Below are 21,297 nucleotides of genomic sequence, written 5' to 3'. Positions count from 1 at the left end.
TTAATCTTTTTTGTTATTTCTAGTATTCTGGTCATGGGCCATGACATTACAAGAGTGACTTGGTGTGGTAGGAAAGGTCTGCGGAGGAAGTGGAGGTAGTTTCATTGGTTAGTAAACCAAGGAATATGTCCTCTGACAGCCACTTTCCTAGGGAAATCAATGTCCTTGAGTATTCTGTCTTCCTTTGCCTCCCTTTAGCATACATTTAAGAATACTTCCCACTCCATCAGTGTAGTGGTTTCCTTGGCCATCCAAGGTATTTCAAACCAGTGAGCTTAGGAGGAAGGTTTAAGAGTTTCCTTCCAGAATGCAGAATCAATGGTTTGTTTTACTTGCCTGCTGCAGTATTAAATGCTGCAAGGTTCTGAATATATTCATTTATTTCCATATACCTCCCTTTGTTCCCTCCAAAATATTTGAGACAGTGGGTGCAGGAAGCACTTTTTTGACAGGGGAATTGAGAGAACAATAGTACTTTCCTAAATGTACTCCCCTTTTCCTTCTATATAACAATGAAGCCATTTTAGTTCTTGGTCCAGTTTTTGTCTGTCTTTTCATGTAAACAGTTGCCATAACTGTTTTGGCTTCCTTGCTCTGCCACTGATAGAAAATAGAAGGCATTTTCTTCTAAATTCCATTTTCACTTTCAGTGTAACATCTTTGCATTTTGAGAAACTTGAAATGTAACAGTTTGGAATCTTTCAGAAAATGATTCAAGAAATTCCCTTAGCTAATGTACCCTTCCCTCATGTACCTCCTTTCCTCCGTAGCTGTCCCCTATCCCTCCTTGCCTCATTCCTCTTACCCTGTATAATGCTGGGTCATGTTGGAGCAAGGAACTATTGTTAACAGAATTTAGTAGAAATTCTTGTTGAGAGTAGATGTTGTAGTGCTTTCTTCCACTTTTGAAAACTCTGACTCTCCTGATTTTTCCCAATCTTTCAGGTTTTGGTTATCAGTCTGAACTTGAGTTGAGAGTGGCTGAAGCTGCCCGAAGGCAGTACAACAAACTGAAGATGCAGACCAAGGCAGAAATCCGACAGACTCTTGATCGTTTGCTAGTGGGTGATTTTATTGTAAGTGGGCATACATAAACACTCCTTGTGGGGCGTTGGTGAAGGGGCAGGCATTCTTTTTGTCAGGTGCTTTACCTACTGCAGATAGGCTTGCATATATCAATTATACTGATTAAGTAAACTGAAAATGAAATCCTTATTAGCTAACAAAAAGTAAAATCTCCTATCTTTTACAATCAGGGTTTAATTAATAAAAATGAATGTCTAAGACTAGATCATGTTTCTTCCTTTTACCAATCCTGGAACAATTTCAAGACTTGTCATTGTACCATTTTCTAGATTTGATATTTCACTTGAGAGCTTCCCTTTTCACTTAAGTGTAAAGATGCCCTAGTTTTTCTTTTAGGGTCTGATGGTCACTTTACCATGCTAAGTGACCAGCTGACGTGCAGATGCTAAAGACAGGGAGAATCAAGAAACATCTGAGTCCACTGAGGCACCGTTTCCAACAGTGTGGCCTGGAGGTGCACTGCTGAGACAGAGTGGTAGATGGAGCACTTTGAAATAGTGTGGCGTTTTTTTTGACAGTGCCAAGCCAGTTGTAAGTGTAAGGGATGGCAGAAATTTTCAGATGAAAATGTTTAGGGGTGTGTATATGGGATGGAAAATTAGTTCAGGTTTTTTTGTTTTTGTTTTTGTTTGGTTTTTCGTTTGTCTGTTTTGTCATTATGGGTGTTCCAACACAAATGGCAATAATTATTAGTATCCCCTTGTTGAAACCAAAGAAAAGGTTTCTTTTTGATAGTATATTGAATAAATGAGCTTTTAGGCTAATTTTGGTTGCAGGGAAAACGTATGTTACTTATATTTCAAATATCAAAGCTTATGTTTTTTACCAAGATGTTTTGGCATGACAATTCCTGTTTACTAAAGAATAAATAAAAATATTAGGATTTCTACAAGTTTATTTGAATTTCATAATTTCTGCAATACTATAAAGTGTTAAACTGAGTAAATTAGAAACAAACTCTTCAACCGTGGATCATCACACTCAAAGTGCAAACAATCCCTCAAATCAGTAATTTGTTAATTTTTTCTCCCCACCTCAGATATTTGCCCATGATAATGTCTTTAATACTTAAGCATTTGAATCTGCTTTCATTTTAACTTCTTACTCTAAAACCATAAACTGTTAAATCATTCCATAACCCTAGCTGTAGCTTTCAGAAAGCCTTTAGCCCACTGATAAAGCTTTCACTTTCAGCAGTTAAAGTTAAAAATTGTGTAATTTTATTTTATTTTATTTTTACAGGAGGAGAGTAAACGATGGACTGTGCGACTAGATATTTCTGCCCCTCAGGTGATATTTCCTGATGATTTCAAATTCAAGAATCCTGTGTTAGTTGTTGTGGATCTAGGAAGAATGTTATTGACAAATACCCAAGGTATAGTGTGAACATGAAGTAATGAAATCATATGTTGGTAGATCAATCTATGTGTAAATGGGTAAAGCTTAAAAAAAAGTTTTTGTAACATGCCTTTAGATTCCAAAGTTCATTTGTTATTTTTTAATAATAGCTTTATTGAGATATAATTCACACTCATAATGTTCACTCTCGTAAAGTATACAATTCAGTTGTTTATACTGAATATAAACAACTGAAAGAGTTGTTTATATTCAAAGAGTTGTATATTGAAAGAGTTGGGCAGCTGTCACCACAGCATTTTTATCAACCCACGAAGAACCCCATACCCATTAGCATTTGCTCTCCCTACCATCTTCTCCCAGCCCTTGGCAACCACTAACCTATTTTTTGTCTCTATGGATTTGCCTATTTTGGACATTTCCCATAAAAGGAATCAAACAATATGTGGCCTTTTGTGTCTGGCTTCTTTCATTTAGCATAACCGTTTCAAGGCTTTTCCATGTTGTAGCACTTTTCAGACCTTCATTCTTTTTTATGGCTGAATAATTTCATGGGTATGATCTACTAATGAATAGATCATATTTTGTTTATCTTTTCATCAGTTGATGGACTTTTGGGTTGTTTCCATTCTGTGGCTATCACAAATAATGCTACTATGAACATTTGTTTATAGGATTTTGTAGGCATGTTTTCAGTTGAGTTCAGTTGAGTGTATACCTAGGAGTGAAATTGCTGGGTCATATGGTAACTTTATGTTTAACACTTTGAGGAACTTCCAAACTGTTTTTCAAAGTGGCTGCACCGTTTTACAGTCCCACCAATAATATATGAGGGTTCCAATTTCTCCTCAGCTTCTCCAACACTTGTTATTGTCTATCTTTTTTATTATAGCCACCTTAATGTGTGTAATGTGGTAGGTTATTTTGGTTTTTAATTTGTAGTTCTTATGTAACATTTTATATTTTAATAACTATTATTTCCCAGCACTTAATTTCAGGGATAGAGATTTAATCTATTTGTTACTAGTGGCGTATATAAAAAAGAGACTCCTGGATGATAATTTCATTACTGTTGTTGGACCCAAAAAGTATTCATTGATTACGTTGAGACAGAAGGGAAGGAGAGGATTCATGAAATAAAAGAAATTGAGGAAGCTTATCAAATAATCTCAATTTATCTTACTTCACTGAAAAAACCCGAAAGGGGAGAAGAGGGTAGAAGACATGAGCAGGAATGGAAAAGTTTTGTACCAAGGGGAATGTTAAAAGGGAATTAGACCTGAATAAATGATTCACAAAACTACGGAGAGCACCTACTTGCATTTATAAAACATAAACATGTGATAGAGGCATAGGTGACAGAACCCAGAGGTATGTATTTGTAGTTGTCTCAGCACAGTTACACAACTGTGCAAGAGGGGAGATAGGAATGTGGACTCAAGCTAGAACACAAAACATCGACCTGTCACTGCTTGCCAAGCACTGACCTCCGCACCAGGATAATGTGTTGAGTAAGATAGATGAGACCTCTGTACACTTGGAACATTCTAGTGGGGAAAACAAGATGAACACATAGACACAAAAAGGAGAACATAAAGAAACAAGTAAGATAAGTATAGAGAGGGCTGTGAGGAGGGTTGGTGCTAGTGGCTATGGCAGCGCAGCTCCGATGGTGGGAAGCAGTTTTGAGCAGCGTTGGTGCTTTCTGCATTTGGATGTGCTCATGTCCAACTTTTTTCATGTTTATATAATTTTACTCTTTGTGTTTTGATTTTCAAATTAATAAATTCACACGGAATAAATGGTAGATGCAGAATATTATGCTTAGAGTTCTCATCCATTTTTCAGAAGTTGGGGCCAATTGATACTCTACTTTTCTTAATTATTACATTAAAAGAAAGAGGAAGGAAAGAACAGGTGTTTATTTAGAATCTTCACTTTTTTATCTGTAGATGACTCCAAGAGGAAAAGCAGGGAAGGGTCAACATCTGAAGAGACGCAATTTAGTGATGATGAATACAAGACCCCTCTGGCCACACCTCCTAATACCCCACCTCCTGAGACAAGCAGCAGTAATGGAGAGAAAACACCTCCATTTGCTGGAGTCGAATTCAGTGAAGAACAGCTGCAAGCACATTTAATGAGCACAAAGATGTATGAGAGGTACTCCCTGTCATTTATGGACCTCCAGATTATGGTTGGAAGAGTGAAAGACAATTGGAAGCATGTCCAGGATATCGATGTGGGACCAACCCATGTTGTAGAGAAATTCAATGTTCACCTACAGTTAGAACGTCGATTGATTTATACTTCAGATCCCAAATACCCAGGAGCTGTGCTCTCAGGCAACCTTCCAGACTTAAAAATCCACGTCAATGAAGATAAAATATCTGCTCTAAAGAATTGCTTCGCTCTCTTGACCACCTCAGAAATGAAGACTTCTGACACTCAGGTTAAAGAGAGGATTTTTCCTCGAGGAGGACAGCGGGGAAGTTTGCAAGACTCAGTAATGAATTTAACCCAGAGCGTTGTGATGTTGGAGCAGCATACCCGGGAGGTCCTGGTAGAGTCACAGCTCCTCCTTGCTGAATTTAAAGTTAACTGTATGCAGCTCGGTGTTGAGAGCAATGGCCGGTACATTTCGGTGCTCAAGGTATTTGGTACCAATGCACATTTTGTGAAGAGGCCTTACGATGCCGAAGTCTCTCTCACTGTTCATGGTTTACTCCTGGTGGACACCATGCAGACATACGGTGCTGATTTTGACCTTTTGATGGCTTCACACAAGAACTTGAGTTTTGATATTCCAACAGGAAGCCTCCGGGATAGCAGGGGGGCCCATCTCCTGTCTCTGGACCCAGTGTGACCCATTTAACTGATGCAGCTACACTGAATGAGCGATCAACTGCTAATGTTTCACTTGACAAAATTCTTAACAAAGAACAAGAGTCCCTCATTAAATTGGAATATCAATTTGTGAGTTCAGAGTGCCCATCGATGAATTTAGACAGCACTCTTCAGGTGATATCATTACAGGTGAATAATTTGGATATTATCCTAAATCCAGAGACAATTGTGGAATTGATTGGTTTTCTTCAAAAATCCTTCCCCAAGGAAAAAGATGATTTGAGCCCTCAGCCTTTAATGACTGATTTTGAAAAGAGCTTTAGTGAACAAGGAACTTACCAATCTACATATGAACAAAACACTGAGGTTGCCGTGGAAATCCATAGACTTAACTTACTGCTCCTCCGGACAGTGGGAATGGCAAATGGAGAGAAATATGGCAGAAAAATTGCAACTGCAAGTATAGGTGGCACCAAAGTTAATGTCTCAGTGGGAAGCATATTTGATGTGAATGGTTCTCTTGGCTGTTTGCAGCTTATGGATTTGACACAAGAGAATGTTAAGAATCAGTATGTAGTCAGCATCGGGAATTCCCAAGGCTATGAAAATATCATCAGTGATATTGGCTACTTTGAATCTGTATTTGTCAGAATGGAAGATGCAGCCCTCACTGAAGCGTTGAGTTTCACGTTTGTTGAGAAATCTAAACAGGAGTGTTTTCTCAGCCTCAAGATGGCTTCCTTGCATTATAACCATTCTGCTAAATTTTTGAAGGAATTGACATTATCCATGGATGAACTGGAAGAAAATTTTCGAAGTATGCTGAAAAGTGCAGCCACCAAAGTCACCACAGTACTAGCTACCAAGACTGCTGAGTACAGTGAGATGGTATCGCTCTTTGAAACTCCAAGGAAGTCTCGGGAACCGTTTGTCTTTGATGAAAATGAAATGTATGGGTTTGGCCTAGCTGCATCTCATTCTGACACTGTGAAGCTAATCTTGAACGTAAACATCAAATCGCCGGTTGTTTCTATCCCTCGGAAGCCTGGGAGTCCTGAGTTGTTAGTAGGACACTTGGGACAGATATTCATCCAGAATTTTGTGGCAGGAGATGATGAATCCAGAAGCGACCGTCTGCAGGTGGAAATCAAGGACATTAAACTATATTCTTTGAATTGCACCCAACTGGCAGGCCGAGAGGGTCCTGGGTCTGAAGTAAGCCGGGTGCTTTGCCCTCCTTCTGGGGCTGCCAGCGTCAGCAGTCAGGAGGAAGCTCCTTTCACCCGACATGATTTCTTTGAATCTTTGCATAGAGGTCAAGGTGAGGTGCATAATTTTTTTTTGTCTTTTAAACAAAACTTTTCTTTTAGAATTATCTGCAGTTGATATTTAGAAGTCAAAATAGAATTTGGCAGAATGCTTCATTTAGACTAGATTCAAAATGTTTTGAACCTGTTCCATTAAATGTTGTATTTGGCAAAATAAGACTTTTTTTTTCCAGTAGCCTCCTTTGAACTGGTGAGTGCTTATCTATGAGATTCTTCAGTGGATGTATTCTGTTAGGGTACTGTTTAATTTGGTCAAATATAGATTATTGTTACATGCTCCTAAATTGTAGTTAAATATTGTAGCCTAAGGCAGTGGAAGGGTTAACATAAATATAATATGAAATTTAGTCTGGATGCTATGTTATTAATATTCTGTTATCTGGTGTTATAATGGGTTACTCCAAAATTCTAAAAAAGAATGCTTATATTTATTGTATTCTGGGTCTAATCAGCTAAAACCAGATAATTCAGACTATTAGTCTCAGCATCCACAGAAATCAGGTAAACCCTAGAGATTTGCTTTATTTACTGGTGAAGAAATGAATGGCTTTGGGAACTTCTCCTTCTCTGGTTCTCAAATGTTAATTCACTCTGATTCAATTACGTAGTTAACAAAGGATTGCATTCCCTGCTTGTTCACTTATACCTTTGTATTGTGCTTGATTCTGATTTAGTCCCAGTAAAAGGGATAAATCTTAGCTCTGGAAACTAGGCAAGGAAGAGCCATTTGGGTTAGAAGGTGCCAGCTTGGGAGGATAAGGGAAGTTTAATGTAGAACATGGACTAGATTAATGTTCACACATCACATTTTGAAGCCACCAGGTGGTGCATGTCTTGAAAATATTATTTCTTTTTTTGTGTGTAAATTTATCTTATATGTTGCTTGCTATATTTTTTTTTAAAACTCAGTTTTATTGAGGTACATTCACATACCATACAGTCATCCATGGTGTACAATCAACTTTTCACGGTACCATCATATAGTTATGCATTCATCACCCCAATCTATTTTTGAACATTTTCCTTACACCAGAAAGAATAAGAATAAAAAATAAAAATAAAAAAGAACACCCAAATCATCCCCCCCATCCCACCCTATTTTTCCTTTCATTTTTTTCCCCCATTTTTCTACTCATCCATCCATACACTGGCTATAAGGAGTGGGATCCACAAGATTTTCACAATCACACTGTCACCTCTTGTAATCTGCATTTTATACAGTCGTCTTCAAGAGTCAGGGTTACTGGGTTGGAGTTTGGTGGTTTCAGGTATTTACTTCTAGCTATTCCAATACATTAAAACCTAAAAAGTGTTATCTGTATAGTGCATAAGAACATCTACCAGAGTGACTTCTCAATTCCGTTTGAAATCTCTCAGCCACTGAAGCTTTATTTTGTTTCATTTTGCATCCCTCTTTTAGTCAAGAAGATGTTCTCAAATCCACGCTGCCAGGTCCAGATTCATCCCCAGGAGTCATATCCTGCATTGCCAGGGAGATTTACACCCCTGGGAGTCAGGTCCCACGTAGCGGGGAGGGCAGTGAGATCACCTGCTAAGGTGGCTTAGTGAGAGAGAGAGGGCCATATCTGAGTAACAAAGAGGCACTCGGGGGAGACTCTTAGGCACAATTATAAGCAGGTTTAGCCTCTCCTTTGCAGTAACAAGTTTCATAGGGGCAAGCCCCAGGACAGAGGGCTTAGCATGTCATGCTTGCTATATGTTTTGATCTTGGGATAGACATAAGAGTTTGTACTCAGTCACAGATCCAGGTGCCAGGCCCATCCTCGCTCCCAGTCGAAGAGTAATCCATGGCTTCTACTTTATGTACCCTACACTTAATCAGCAGTGTCTAAGTAAACGTTACTGTTCAAAGTCTCTCATTTCCTCTCTCTCATACCAGCTTTTCACATCTTGAACAACACCACTATTCAGTTCAAACTGGAGAAGATCCCTATAGAGAGAGAATCTGAATTGATTTTCTCTCTTAGTCCAGATGACCTGGAAACTTCCAGCATCATGAAGATTGAAGGAAAATTCGTTAATCCAGTTCAGGTAAAAACCTTGTTATTTTCATGTCAGGGCAATTGAAATCATTTTTAAAAATGACTATATTTAAACAGCTTCATTATGGTTAATTCCATTGGGTCAGAAATTTCTGTTTCACAAAAAGATTTTGAATCTTGCCAATGAATGGTGAATATGTACATGTTCTGGCAAGGTTTAAAATTGACTTTTTATGTGACGCATGCATACTAGATTTGCACATGGCACGTGGTTTCATTCATTGACACATCAGCGCAAAGCTTAGGCTATTAAAATATTAATCGTACTAATACAATTTGTGCTGTTTGTGTAAGCACCATTTCCTTTTTTTTTGGGATTCTCTCTGTCTACTGAAACATTTATTTACTCCCTGTCTTTACTCTGATCCCACCTGTTGTGTGCATATTACATGTCGAAGGCATTTTCTGTAACACAGAGGGCAATAGAAGTTTTGTTCAGTGTTGATTGTGACCTTGGCAAGTCATTTCGTTTCTGTTCCTCATCTGCATTTTGAGTTACCAATCTCTTCTCCCACTAAAAGAGATTATGAGGAAATATAAAAGATTATTTGTATATATTATGTTGGAAGGAAATGATATAAATTCAAACGTATTATTGCTGCTTATAGCTTGTTCTAGTAGACATGGAATCCTTTTATTAGGTCATGTTATCACTGGGGAATCAGTCTTGTTAGCTTCCTTCGTGTTTTAAGGAGGATTGAATTTTATGGAGGAAGAAGATAGACTCTTAGTTCCATTGCCATTCAGAAATGGAAAATTATTGCTTCAAAATCTCTCTCTCTTTTCCAGGAGAATATAGTTCTTATTACCCTTTTGACACACTTGGCCCAATCTGATTATCTGAGCTGTTAACAGATCCTTTCAATCCTTTCAAGGGAGAATTAGTCCTGCCCTCTCCAAAATAAAATGGGCCAGGATTGGAATTTCTTTTGTGTATACATAGATGTGCAATGTAATGTGTGTGTGTATTTGTGTGTTTTTGTGCATACATTTGCCATCCTTTTTTGGTCAAAGTGTCATTCTTCCTGATTTCACAGGCAGTTCAGAAAAGGGCATTAAATGATAAAATGAGGACAGAAAGAATCTTGGACACTGGACCCAAGCCTTGGGTAATAATGGTCACTGGTCTGTGTCAAACAGCAGCTCAGGTGTGACCCAGGAGAGCTGCTTATGGACTTGTGTACCTGTTGACATCACTAGCTCCTGGTAGAGGGTTTCTGGGGGGCGGAGCTTTCCCTTTGCAGGCAAAGCTTTTGTCTCATCAGCAGTGACTACTAAGATAGGTTTTTCACCTTAAATCTAACACGTAATATGAATTCTATTGCATTATATTGATTTTTTATTCTTTTGGTTATCATTGGATTATGGTTGTTTTCAAAGAAAATATGTCTCAAAACTTTTTTTCTCATAAAAACTTTTGAATACACAAAAGTAGAATGGTCTAATGAACCTTATGCACCCATTGCTCAGATTCATGAGTTATCAAGATTTTGCTTCATTTGTTTTATTCGTTTTTAAATTTTTTGGTGAAATATTTAAGAAAAATTCCATGACTCATGCCTTTTTCACCCCTTTACATTTAGAATATATCTCTAAAAATACTGTGCATTTCCCTATATGAACATAGCGCTTTTATCGTGCCTAACACAATCAGTGAAAATTCCTTGATTTTGGCTAAATTTTAATCCATGAAAAAATCTACTTGTTAATTGTGGCAGAATACACATAACATAAAACTCATTTTAACCATTTTAAGTGGGCTCACTGTATAACTTTGGCCACTAACTATTTCCAGACTGTTTTCATCATCCCATGATGAAAACATTGTGTGTAGATTATTCTTTGATGTGCTACTCATTTAGCAATGACTCACAGTTACTCCCTCCCCCCACCCTGGTAACCACTATTCTGCTTTCTGTCTCTATGAATTTGCTTATTCTAAGTATTTCATATAAAGAAAAATCATACAATATTTGTTACTTTGTGTCTGGCTTATCTCACTCAACATGAGGTCTTCAGGGTTTATCCTTGTAGCATGTACTAGCACTTCATTTCTTTTTATAGCTGAAAAGAAGTACCACATTTTGTTTATCCATTCATCTGTTGATGGACACTTAGGTTGCTTCCCCCTTTTAGCTATTGTGAATAATGCTGTGATGAACATTAGCGTACAAATATTTGTCTGAGTTCCTGCTTTCAGTTCTTTGGGGTATATACCTAGGAGTGGAATTTCCGGGTAAAATGGTAATTGTATATGTAGCTTTCTGAGGAACCACCAAAAATGTCTTTTTCTTTTGGTTTACTTGAATCAGGATCCAAACAGGGTCCACGTACTGCGTTTGGGTAATACGTCTTTTAGATTTCTGTTAATCTAGTCTCCTTCTCAATCAGAAGGCATGTCATGTCTGGTTGCTTCTCTCCTAGCGATGCTAACATTGACTATTGTATTCAGGTGGCAAGAGCTTGATCTCTTCATTATAAAATTCCATGTTAATCATTCATCTGATGGTTTACTCCACTGATGAACTTTAATGGAATAATTATTTAATCAGGAGTTACAAAATGGAGACTGTCTAATTCTGTCATTATTTTCACATTTGTTGATTGGAATTCTTCTGTTAAAAAATTGCCCTTAAGTAAATTAAAAAAGCTTTCTTAAAAATATTTTTAATAAGAAATTGTAATTAGGACAAAGAAAGGGAGAAAGGAAACATTAGTAATAAAGAATCATCATTACTATCATTTAAAAATATTACCTGTTTGTTTAGTAGTACTAATTTTTACCCCAATCCTATGGTGTAACCACATTAGATTTGTGGCAATATGCCCTTCATTTTCTGCAGTTATTCTTTTGGGGTTAGAAAGAGTGGCTTTATTGATTCAGTCACGAAGTTAATAGCATTTATTGAAAATTTATAATGTGTAGATTATTCTTTGATGTACTAGGAGAGGGTCTTGTGAATAGAACTGGAGCAGAAAGAGGTAAGAACAGAAAAGAGCCAAAAGAGGCAGACCTTGCTACCTACTAACTTTTACTCTGGTGGAGAAACCCTTGAAAACAACTTTGGAAATTTATGGGCAGTGCATCTGACTGCAGCAGCAGTGGAGTAACTGAATTTTTCTCTTTGAATACAGGTGGTGTTAGCAAAGCATGTATACGAGCAGGTTTTACAAACGCTGGACAATCTTGTGTATAGTGAAGATCTGAATAAATTTCCAGTCAGTGCCACCTCCTCACCATGCCCTAACTCTCCTCTGCCTTCCCTCAGTACTTGTGGAGAACCTTTTGTTGAAAGGAAGGAGAATGGATTGTTCAGCCACTCCAGCCTTTCTAACACTTCTCAGAAGTCCTTGTCTGTAAGGGAAGTCAAATCCTTCACCCAGATTCAAGCCAATTTTTGTATATCAGAGCTTCAAGTTCAGCTAAGTGGAGATTTGACTTTGGGGGCCCAGGGTCTTGTGAGCTTAAAGTTTCAGGATTTTGAGGTGGAATTCAGTAAAGACCATCCTCAGACTCTGTCTATTCAGATTGCCCTCCGCTCTCTGCTGATGGAAGACTTACTGGAGAAAAATCCAGATTCCAAATACAAGAACCTGATGGTGTCTAGGGGAGCTCCTAAGCCATCTAGTTTAGCACAAAAAGAATATCTTTCTCAGTCTTGTCCTTCAGTGTCTAATGTGGAGTATCCCGATATGCCTCGGTCTCTCCCTTCCCACATGGAAGAAGCTCCTAATGTCTTTCAGTTATATCAAAGACCCACTTCTGCATCCCGGAAAAAGCAAAAGGAAGTCCAAGATAAGGACTACCCCTTGACTCCACCTCCTTCTCCAACAGTAGATGAACCCAAGATATTTGCTGGGAAGAGTAAGTTTGATGATTCCTTGGTTCACATCAATATTTTCTTGGTGGATAAGAAACATCCAGAATTCTCGTCCAGCTACGATCAAGTCAACCGGTGCATTGATGTTGATTTTAACTGCTTGGATGTGCTGATCACACTGCAAACCTGGGTTGTGATATTAGATTTTTTTGGAATTGGCTCCACTGCGGATAACCATGCAATGAAGGTGCCATCTGAGGACATTCTACAAAATGTGAAGTTAGGATCAAACAGTTTAATAGAGTCTGAACTTCAAGATCCAGTTAACACCAAGCTGGATCTCAAGGTATCAGTTCACTTTGGTTCCTGTAAATTCTAAGAATAAGTTTGGGGTTGCTTATTTAAATGCCAGCATTTTACATTTACTCTGGAAAATAGCTCTTGATGGCAGGGGAGCTATCTAGTCATTTGGGTGTCTGTTATAAAAGAGTGAACATTAATATTTGAGAAAAGATTTTCATGTAAATCCTATCTAGTGGCAGGAAAATAAACGGTGTAAGTAACTTCTTATCCTGCCTTTGGGATATACAATTCAGTGGAATTACTTAGTTCTATGAACCTGTTTTCTTATCTATGAAATTAAGGGAATAATACATGAGCTAATTTTGGTAAAGCCCTTAGCAAAACACCTAATGCGTAGTAGCTACTTTAAAGTATGGCTTTTGTTATGTCCTCACAATTTCAGAACATTATTGGCTTTCATTGAGGGCAACCATTTAGCTGTTAAGAATGAAGTCTCAGAAGTCAGAATCCTGCATTTTTGCTGTAACCTTATAGCTGTGAAGCCTTGGGAAAATTTTTTAACCTTTTTCTTCCTCAGTTTTTTCATCAGTCAGCTGGGGGTGATAAATGGTACTTACCGTTGGGCGATTGTGAGGATTCAGTGAAACAATGTAGGTAAGGCCGTGTCGTCACACACGGGATGACACAATAGTGAGCACTCAGTGAATGGTAGCTCCTATTATTTTAGCATTGCTATACTTATAACTTGTTCTCAGTGCTCATTTTGTAAATGTTTACCAAAAAACACAAAGATAGCATTTGAATTTAAGGCTATTCTGTTCTCTGTGATGGAACAGTAAGATATGTAAGCAGTTAACTTTTACTGACCATTAGGGAGTGCACAGGGCGATTGTAAATGACCCCAGTCCAGGCCCCTGGATCCCCTGCAGTGGCCGATTATATCAGTGTACCTTGAGGTTGAAGTTCTCATCTACATGTCTTAACATGTGTGGACGTGTACTTAATGCTGGGGAAAAGTCAGGGAGGAGACTCACATTTTATCTGGTTGCCTTTTTCTTAGTTCCCTGGCTGCCAGTGGTTTCATTCCTCCAGAAACAGAGAAGCTCTTGGGAGAAGTGGGCGAGAACTAGCTTTATCTCTCTTGCTCAGTGTTTGGTCAGTGAATGACTTGCAGGACTCTGAGGTCTCTGGTACCTTGGGTTTTGCAAGATGAATGGAGAGGCTTTCGTCATTCTTTTGGACTTCATGTTAGTAACTAACTTGGTTTGGTGGTCCCTCGAATGACCTGCCTCGTGCACCTGTAGGTGTTGGATGTGGAGTGCCCCTGGTGGGCTTTGCATTGGGTGATGTAGCTGGTTCCCCAAAAGAACAGCAGCAAATTGCAGTTATCATATCATCTCCATGTACTCTAGTAAGCAATTAAAGAAAATATGGGCATTTTCTCACATAACCACAATGCATTGTTACATCTAACTAAATTAAAAAGAATTCCTGGGCATTATATAATACCCTCCAGTCCATAATGAGTCCCTGGTTGACTCAATAATGCTCTTACATTCTTGGATTTTAGAGGAATGAGTGGTTTAAGAAACTTCATGTCTTTCCTTTGGTCCTTAACATTTCAGTGGAATACTTTACTTTACAGAGCCTTAGTTTCTGCATCTACAAAATGAGGAGAATTTAATAAAATGGTGTCTGACAAGGATCTGGACAAGGTTTACACGTTAGTTTGCTGTCATGTCTCTTAAGTCTCTTTTAATTAAAATAAACCAGTCCCCCCTGCCCCCTGCCATTTTTTTCCCCTTTGGAACTGATTTGTTGCAGAAATTGGATTAGTGTACTATAGTGTCCCACATTCTGGATTTGCCTATTCCTTGTGGTGCTATTTGACTTCTTCCTCTATCCTCTTTTTAGAAACAGAAGTTAGCTCAAGAAACTTTGTCAGATTCAGTTCCACCTTTTGGCTAAGAACACTTTACAGGTGATACTGAGAGCTTCCTGGTGCTTCACAGCAGAGAGGGATGTCTCTGGTTATCCCACCTTTAGCGATGCGAAGGTTGATGCTAAGAGTGAGTTCAGGTGGTAAAGTCTGATTCCTCCAACAAGGCATTTATATATGTTGTTTTGGTGATTAAATGACTAGAGGTTTATTACCCTCACCACCCCTCCTCCACTCCATGGTGGTGATCTTGCCTGAGCTCCTGCTGTGGACTGTCAGAAAGCTTTCTACAAGGGAGCCTCTGCCGCACTGGAGTGGCCTCCAAGGTCATTGCTCCAGCTAGAATAACCCCCTTCTTTTTTATTCTGCCTACCTCTGCACACATTTTTCCTTCTTCTCCCATCTTTCCCACACCCGCTTGGTCATTCACCAAACATTTACTGAGCACCCCTTTTACGGTGGGCACTGAAGTTAAAGGGGTAAGGCATGGCTTCTGCCATTTTGGAAGCAGTGAGTGCTAATTGAAGCTTGAATCCACTCTCCCATCTCCTCCCCTCTCCTTCCTTCTCTTTACCCAATGCCTTATCCCCAGTGACGGTACTCAGAACAAAAAATATTGAGACCCACTTCAACAAATTCTAGACATATAAATCTTTTTAGTAGTTGTAGTCACAATACTGTAATACAGTATTTATTGCAAAGGATGCTGTTTCCAAGTCAGACAGTTTTTGTGTTTTCTATTTATAGTTGTCTCTAGTCAGGAAAATCTTTGATTATGGTCTCTAAGTGAAGTCCCAACTGATCACCAGGGGCTTCTGTTAAATATTTGTCTGCAGGCACAAACAGGATTCTAAATCATATTATTATTAATCTAAATCATATTATATTTTTATTATTTTAAGAAATATCTTAATGAATCTATTACAGAGTAGGCAATATTAAATGCAAACACACACACAAAAAATTGTTCTATAATGTAAAAATTTCACTAACAGGAAAGACAAGGCAGCTGTAGAAAAGATACCACAGAACCTGGATTTTAATTACCCAGTTGAGTTCCCTTTTTTTTTTTCAATCAGCTCTATCCTTAGATTATGATTTGACTGGTTTAAGAAAGCTGAAGTGAAATTGGTATTATTAAAAGCTTTATCTTTCAATTTCCTGAGCTTTTCTGCATCTTAATTTTGTTCTGCTATTTCCTTGAATGAGATCCTTTTCTCCCTCAGTAATGTTTGCCTTGCTTTATCTTCTGCATTCCCAGGTTCATTCACTTTCTCTTGTGCTGAATAAGACCACCAGTGAACTTGCTAAAGCGAATGTGTCCAAATTAGTGGCACATCTGGAAATGATTGGTAAGTGGGGAAAATCAAACTTGCAAAATCTGGTAAGAATTTGAACATTTTGATCACAAAGCTAAATGTCCTCATGTGCTAAGTAAATTGTGAATCAGTGGCTTGATTTTATTTTTTGGTCTGGCCGTAATTTGCAATAGTGGTTCCCAAATCCTGGGTTATGGATCAGAATCATGTAGTTTGTTAGGAATGCAGATGCCTGGCTCTGCTGCCCCTTATCCCCACCACAGCTGTGGCATCTATCTTTGTTTTTAACAAACTCTATTTTAAGGTGATCTTATAATTTTTTTTTGTCCAAATTGGATTATTTCTGAGACTGAAAGAAGACACTATTAATGATTATGCCTGGAAAACAGGCATATAGCTGGCTGTCTCTGGGAAACCAGGACGTAGATTCACTTCTGTGACATGGCTTTAGGCAGGAGGATATTATGGCAAAACTAGCATTCATTCCAAGGGGATTTTGTAGGTTGAGATTCTTACTAGATCACAGGTGATTGACTATATCAAGTTCTAAATATAAGAGATTTATAGTGTGTTTATGAACTATTCATTGCTTAAGGAATGTATAATTAAATAGGGATGATTATAAAGCTCAAATGTTGACTCTGTAGTAAAATCAAGAAGATCTTATGGCTGTTTAAATTTGTAAAAGTTTCCTAGAAGATATGTTTCTTAGGGAGATTGGATTTTTTTTTTTTAAGTGCCATACATTTATTCTAGTTCTTGAAGTAACTTTTTAATATTTGTACAGCTAATCATCGATGTTGTCCACTACAAGATTCACTGTGTTATACATTCCCATGTTTTAACCTCTAACTTTGCTTCTGGTGACATACATGACTCTAAACTTCCCCTTAAGATTTTTGAGAGGACATTAAGAGTCATGGAGTAGTATGTATCAGTTTGTTGGGAGTTGAAGTAGCATGCCAAATATGTACAGTTTAGTAATTGATTTATAATGATAATTAGGATGATAAACTTTGTTTTGAGGAAGCAAAAGTTCAGAATATTCCTTCTTTGTATCCATACAATGTTAAGAATGATTCAATCTAGGTTTGCACCCTAGGTGTACATGTTTCGACACTCCATCTTTGTTCAGTCCACTCTTATAATAGCAGAGTAGCTACATAGCTTGGCAGTTCAGTTTCACATGCATGTCCTAAGGCTCTGCCTCTTTGATCTTTTTAATTTTTTATTAAACCACACTAAAATCCACTCGGTGTTGCTTGAATACCTGACATATTTCTGATACTCTCCTTCTTTTTTCTTCTATGCAGGTACAATTAATAGACTTTATGGTATTTCACTAATTCTTATTGGTGGTCTAATCTCAGAAAGGGTCACATTTGTATCTATATTTGTAAATGTTTTACCCTTTAAATTGGTGTGCCTTTAATTTTTTACCCCTTTTAAATGTTAACATGTGATGTTGCTGTCTTATTCAGTCCCTGCTGGACTTCTACCTTGAGAATATTGGAAGTATTACATAAAATATTTCCTGGGTGTATTGGAATGTGAAACTTTGCTTTTAGTGTTTAGTACGATCAAATAGTGAAAAGTCTGAGTTTTTGTTCCAGACATCTTGAAGGTGTAGGACAAAAAAAGATATGTAATAATGTGCTCTAATTTTAACATCCCCAGAGGGAGACCTGGCCTTGCAGGGCAGCATCGGGAGCCTGTCTCTAAGTGACCTCACATCTCATGGAGAGTTCTACAGAGAACGATTCACCACAAGTGGAGATGAAGCACTCATCTTCCAGACTTTTAAGTAAAAATACCAGTCTTTTCTCACTTGATAGTTTGTCATAATCATATGCTGCTTCAAATTCTTCTTGGCTGAACAGTGAAGAAAAGTTTTGAAAAATTTTACCTTCTTAGGTAAAATTGATAAAATCTACTTGTGAGGAGTCCTGTTTTATGTTAAATTTCCTGAGAATGGATCTGTGTTGAAGTGGGCAACTCAAGCTTTATAAACAGATGGGGTATGATTGAAATAATTCTAATTTAAAAGACCTGGACTCTCATGACAGGTTTTCCACAAACTTGCTGTGTGACCTTAGGCAGGTCACTGAATCTTCATTTGTCAGTTTTTCTATCTGAATATCAAGAGGATTGGTTAGATCATGTCTAAGCTTCTCTACAGCTCTAAAAGTTCTGCAATGATTTCAGCCTGAGAAATTATCGATGATACGGGTGTTAAATTTGCATTATGTATTTTTTTTCCTGTATTAACATATGAATCCTTTCAATTTTATTTTATTTTATTATTATTTTTATATTGAACCTAATTTTTTAATGCAATAGCTTTTTTTACTTTATCAAAAAATAAAAAAAAACAATAAACAATTCAAACAAAACAAAACAAAGGAATCAGAAAAACAAATAACCTAAAATAACTGTATTGCTTCCAACATGTCCCTACCATACCCCAAGAAAATTAACAAACCTTAACAAACCCTTTCCATTTTAGATTTAGAAGACATCTTAGACCTATATGCTTATTAAAGAATGGTCCTCTCAGAAGGCAGAAAGTTTAAAATGGTGGTTATTAACCTTGTTGTGGAACTGTTAAAAACAATAGATGTTAATGCTTAAATTGTGCAGAGTATCTATTTGGAATGATGGAAAAGTTTTGGAAATGGGTGGTGGTAGTCGGTAGCATGACTTTGTGAACGCAATTAACAGCACTGAATTTGAATGTGGCTAAAAGGGGAAATTTAGGTTTTATATATATTCTAGAATAAAACAAAACAACTATAGATGTCTAGTTCTGCCCCCAAAGGTTCTGATTTAATTGGTCTAGGGTGGTGCTCAGTCTTTTTTTTTTTTTTTTTAATGTGCCAAGGTGATTATAGGTGATTCTCACTCACTAAGAGTGAGAAAAACTGGTCTAAGAGACATCTGAGGACTTTTCAGGGAAAGTATATCATACTATATTGAGAACTTAGGTTGATTGGTTTACATTATTATATTCCTTGTGTGGCATAGATGTTTAGTAAGTGAGGTAATTTTAATTCTCTCCCTGGCACAAAAGAGGTATTCAGCAAATGTGAGCTCCTTTCCCTGGTGACTATTCCTGTATAATCATTTATTCCTATGGTGCCGTTCTCCATTAAATTCAAAACCATTTGTAAACATTTTCTAATTTATCTTTGAATGTGGATTCTACAACTCTTTGGCCTTCATTTCACTGAAGTGAAAAAGAGAATATATTTCTGCCTGTAGAAGACAGTTTTCCTCAGAAACACTGGTTTGATGTTTAATTTTCTTTACCTATTATTTCATGACCTTATTTTTATTATCTTTCAAGGCCATATTGTTATAATCCCTACCAAGAACAGAATGTCCAGCAATATCACTTTTCCTTAAAGGCAGGGAAAGAGGCATAGGTGAAAAGGTCAGAACCACAGGTGACCTCTGAGGGAGTTCTGGAATCAAGAGTGAGTTCGAGCCTGGAGCTGCCCAGCTTGTTTATAACGCGGGCTGTCATACCAGACTTTTACTTAATGTCCTCAGCGTATTGCAGAAGCTTGGAAATGGAGTATGCTTTGTAAAACCTGATTGTGGGTTTCAAAAGCTGTTTTCTAGGGAAACCCTTAAATCAACCCAAGTTTACTTCAAATACTAACTTATATCTTGCTGTAGTCTGAGTCACATTTTGTCCTTATTCCTAGATACGGACGGCCTGACCCTCTGCTTCAGAGAGAACATGATGTCCGAGTGAGCCTCCAGATGGCCTCTGTGCAGTACGTGCATACCCAGCGCTTTCAGGCAGAGGTGGTGGCCTTCGTTCAGCATTTCACTCAGCTGCAGGATGTCTTAGGGCGCCAGCGAGCTGCTGTTGAGGGGCAGACGGTAGGTAGTCTGATTTCTCCAAGTTGCTTTTCCAGTTTGACTGATCAATAGAACCCTTAAGCTTCTAGAGATAAATCTGGAAAATTTCACTGAAACAAGTAAAGGCAATTAAAATAAAATTGTGGTAAAATAAATATAGCATAAAAATTTTCCATTTTAATTGTCTTTAAGTATACATTATGGTGGCATTAATTACATTCACAATGTTGTACGGCCGTCACCTCTATTTCCAAAATTTTTCATATCCCAAACACAAAGTCTGTATCCATTAAGCAATAACTCCCATTTCTCCTTTATTTCAGCTCCTGGTAACCTCAAATCCTACTTTCTTTCTCTATGAATTTGCCTATTCTAGATGTTTCATATAAGTGGAATCATATAATATTTGTCCTTTTTTGTGTCTGCCTTATTTCACTCAGCATAATGCTTTCAAGGTTCATTCATGCCATAGCATGTATCAGAGCTACATTCCTTTTTATGGCCAGATAATATTCCATTGTATTCACATACACATTTTGATTATTCATTCATCTGTTGATGGACACTTGGGTTATTACCACCTTTTGGTAGTGTATATAATGCTGCTGTGAATACTTGTGTACGAATATCTGTTTGAGTTCCAGTTTTCAATTCTTTTGGGGTATATACCTGGGAGTAAAATGGCTGGGTCATATGGTCTGTGTTTAACTTTTTGAGGAACTGCTGAAGTTTTTTATAATGGCTGTGCCATTTTACATTCCTGCCAGCAATGCACGAGGGTTCCAGTTTCTCCACATTCTTGCCAATATTTATTTTCTGTTTAAAAAAAATTTTTTTTTATTGTAGTCATCTTAGGTGTGAAGTGGTATCTTATTGTGGTTTTGATTTGCATTTCTAGTGACTAATGATGTTGAACATCTTTTCATGTGCTTATTGACCATTTACATATCTTCTTTGGAGAAACATCTGTTTAAGTCCTTTGACCATTTTTTTAATCGGGTTGTTTGTCTTTTGTTGTTGAGTTGTAGAGTCATTTGTATATTCTGTATTTTAAACCTGTACCAGAAATGTGATTTGCAAATATTTCTCCCATTCTGTGGGTTGTCTTTTCACTTTCTTGATAGTGATAGTATTCTTTGATGCACAAGAGATTTAATTTTAATGAAGTCCATTTTACCTGTTTTTTTCCTTTTGTTGCCTCTGCTTTTGGTGTCATATTTAAGAAACATTGCCAAATCTAAGATCATGAAGATTTGCCCCTATGTTTTCTTCTAAGAGTTTACTGTTTTATCTCTTAAATTCAAGTCTTGGATTAATTTTGAGTTAGTTTGTATATATGGAGTGAGGTAAGGGTCTACCTTCATT

General features: G+C 37.5%; 1 protein-coding gene across 1 annotated transcript in view; it reads left to right on the top strand.

The window, feature by feature from the left end:
• Positions 1-21,297, top strand: part of VPS13D (vacuolar protein sorting 13 homolog D) — a 303,465-nt gene that overhangs the window by 34,990 nt on the left and 247,178 nt on the right. The window contains 9 exon segments of the mRNA XM_037828496.1: positions 946-1,076; positions 2,329-2,461; positions 4,395-5,275; positions 5,278-6,610; positions 8,518-8,669; positions 11,816-12,847; positions 16,005-16,095; positions 17,740-17,866; positions 19,773-19,953. Coding sequence (XP_037684424.1) covers positions 946-1,076; positions 2,329-2,461; positions 4,395-5,275; positions 5,278-6,610; positions 8,518-8,669; positions 11,816-12,847; positions 16,005-16,095; positions 17,740-17,866; positions 19,773-19,953 — 4,061 coding nt within the window.

Source organism: Choloepus didactylus, chromosome 2 (genome assembly GCF_015220235.1).
Source record: "Choloepus didactylus isolate mChoDid1 chromosome 2, mChoDid1.pri, whole genome shotgun sequence".
NCBI classification, from domain to species: domain Eukaryota; kingdom Metazoa; phylum Chordata; class Mammalia; order Pilosa; family Megalonychidae; genus Choloepus; species Choloepus didactylus.
This window is presented reverse-complemented; position numbering and strand designations above follow the sequence as displayed.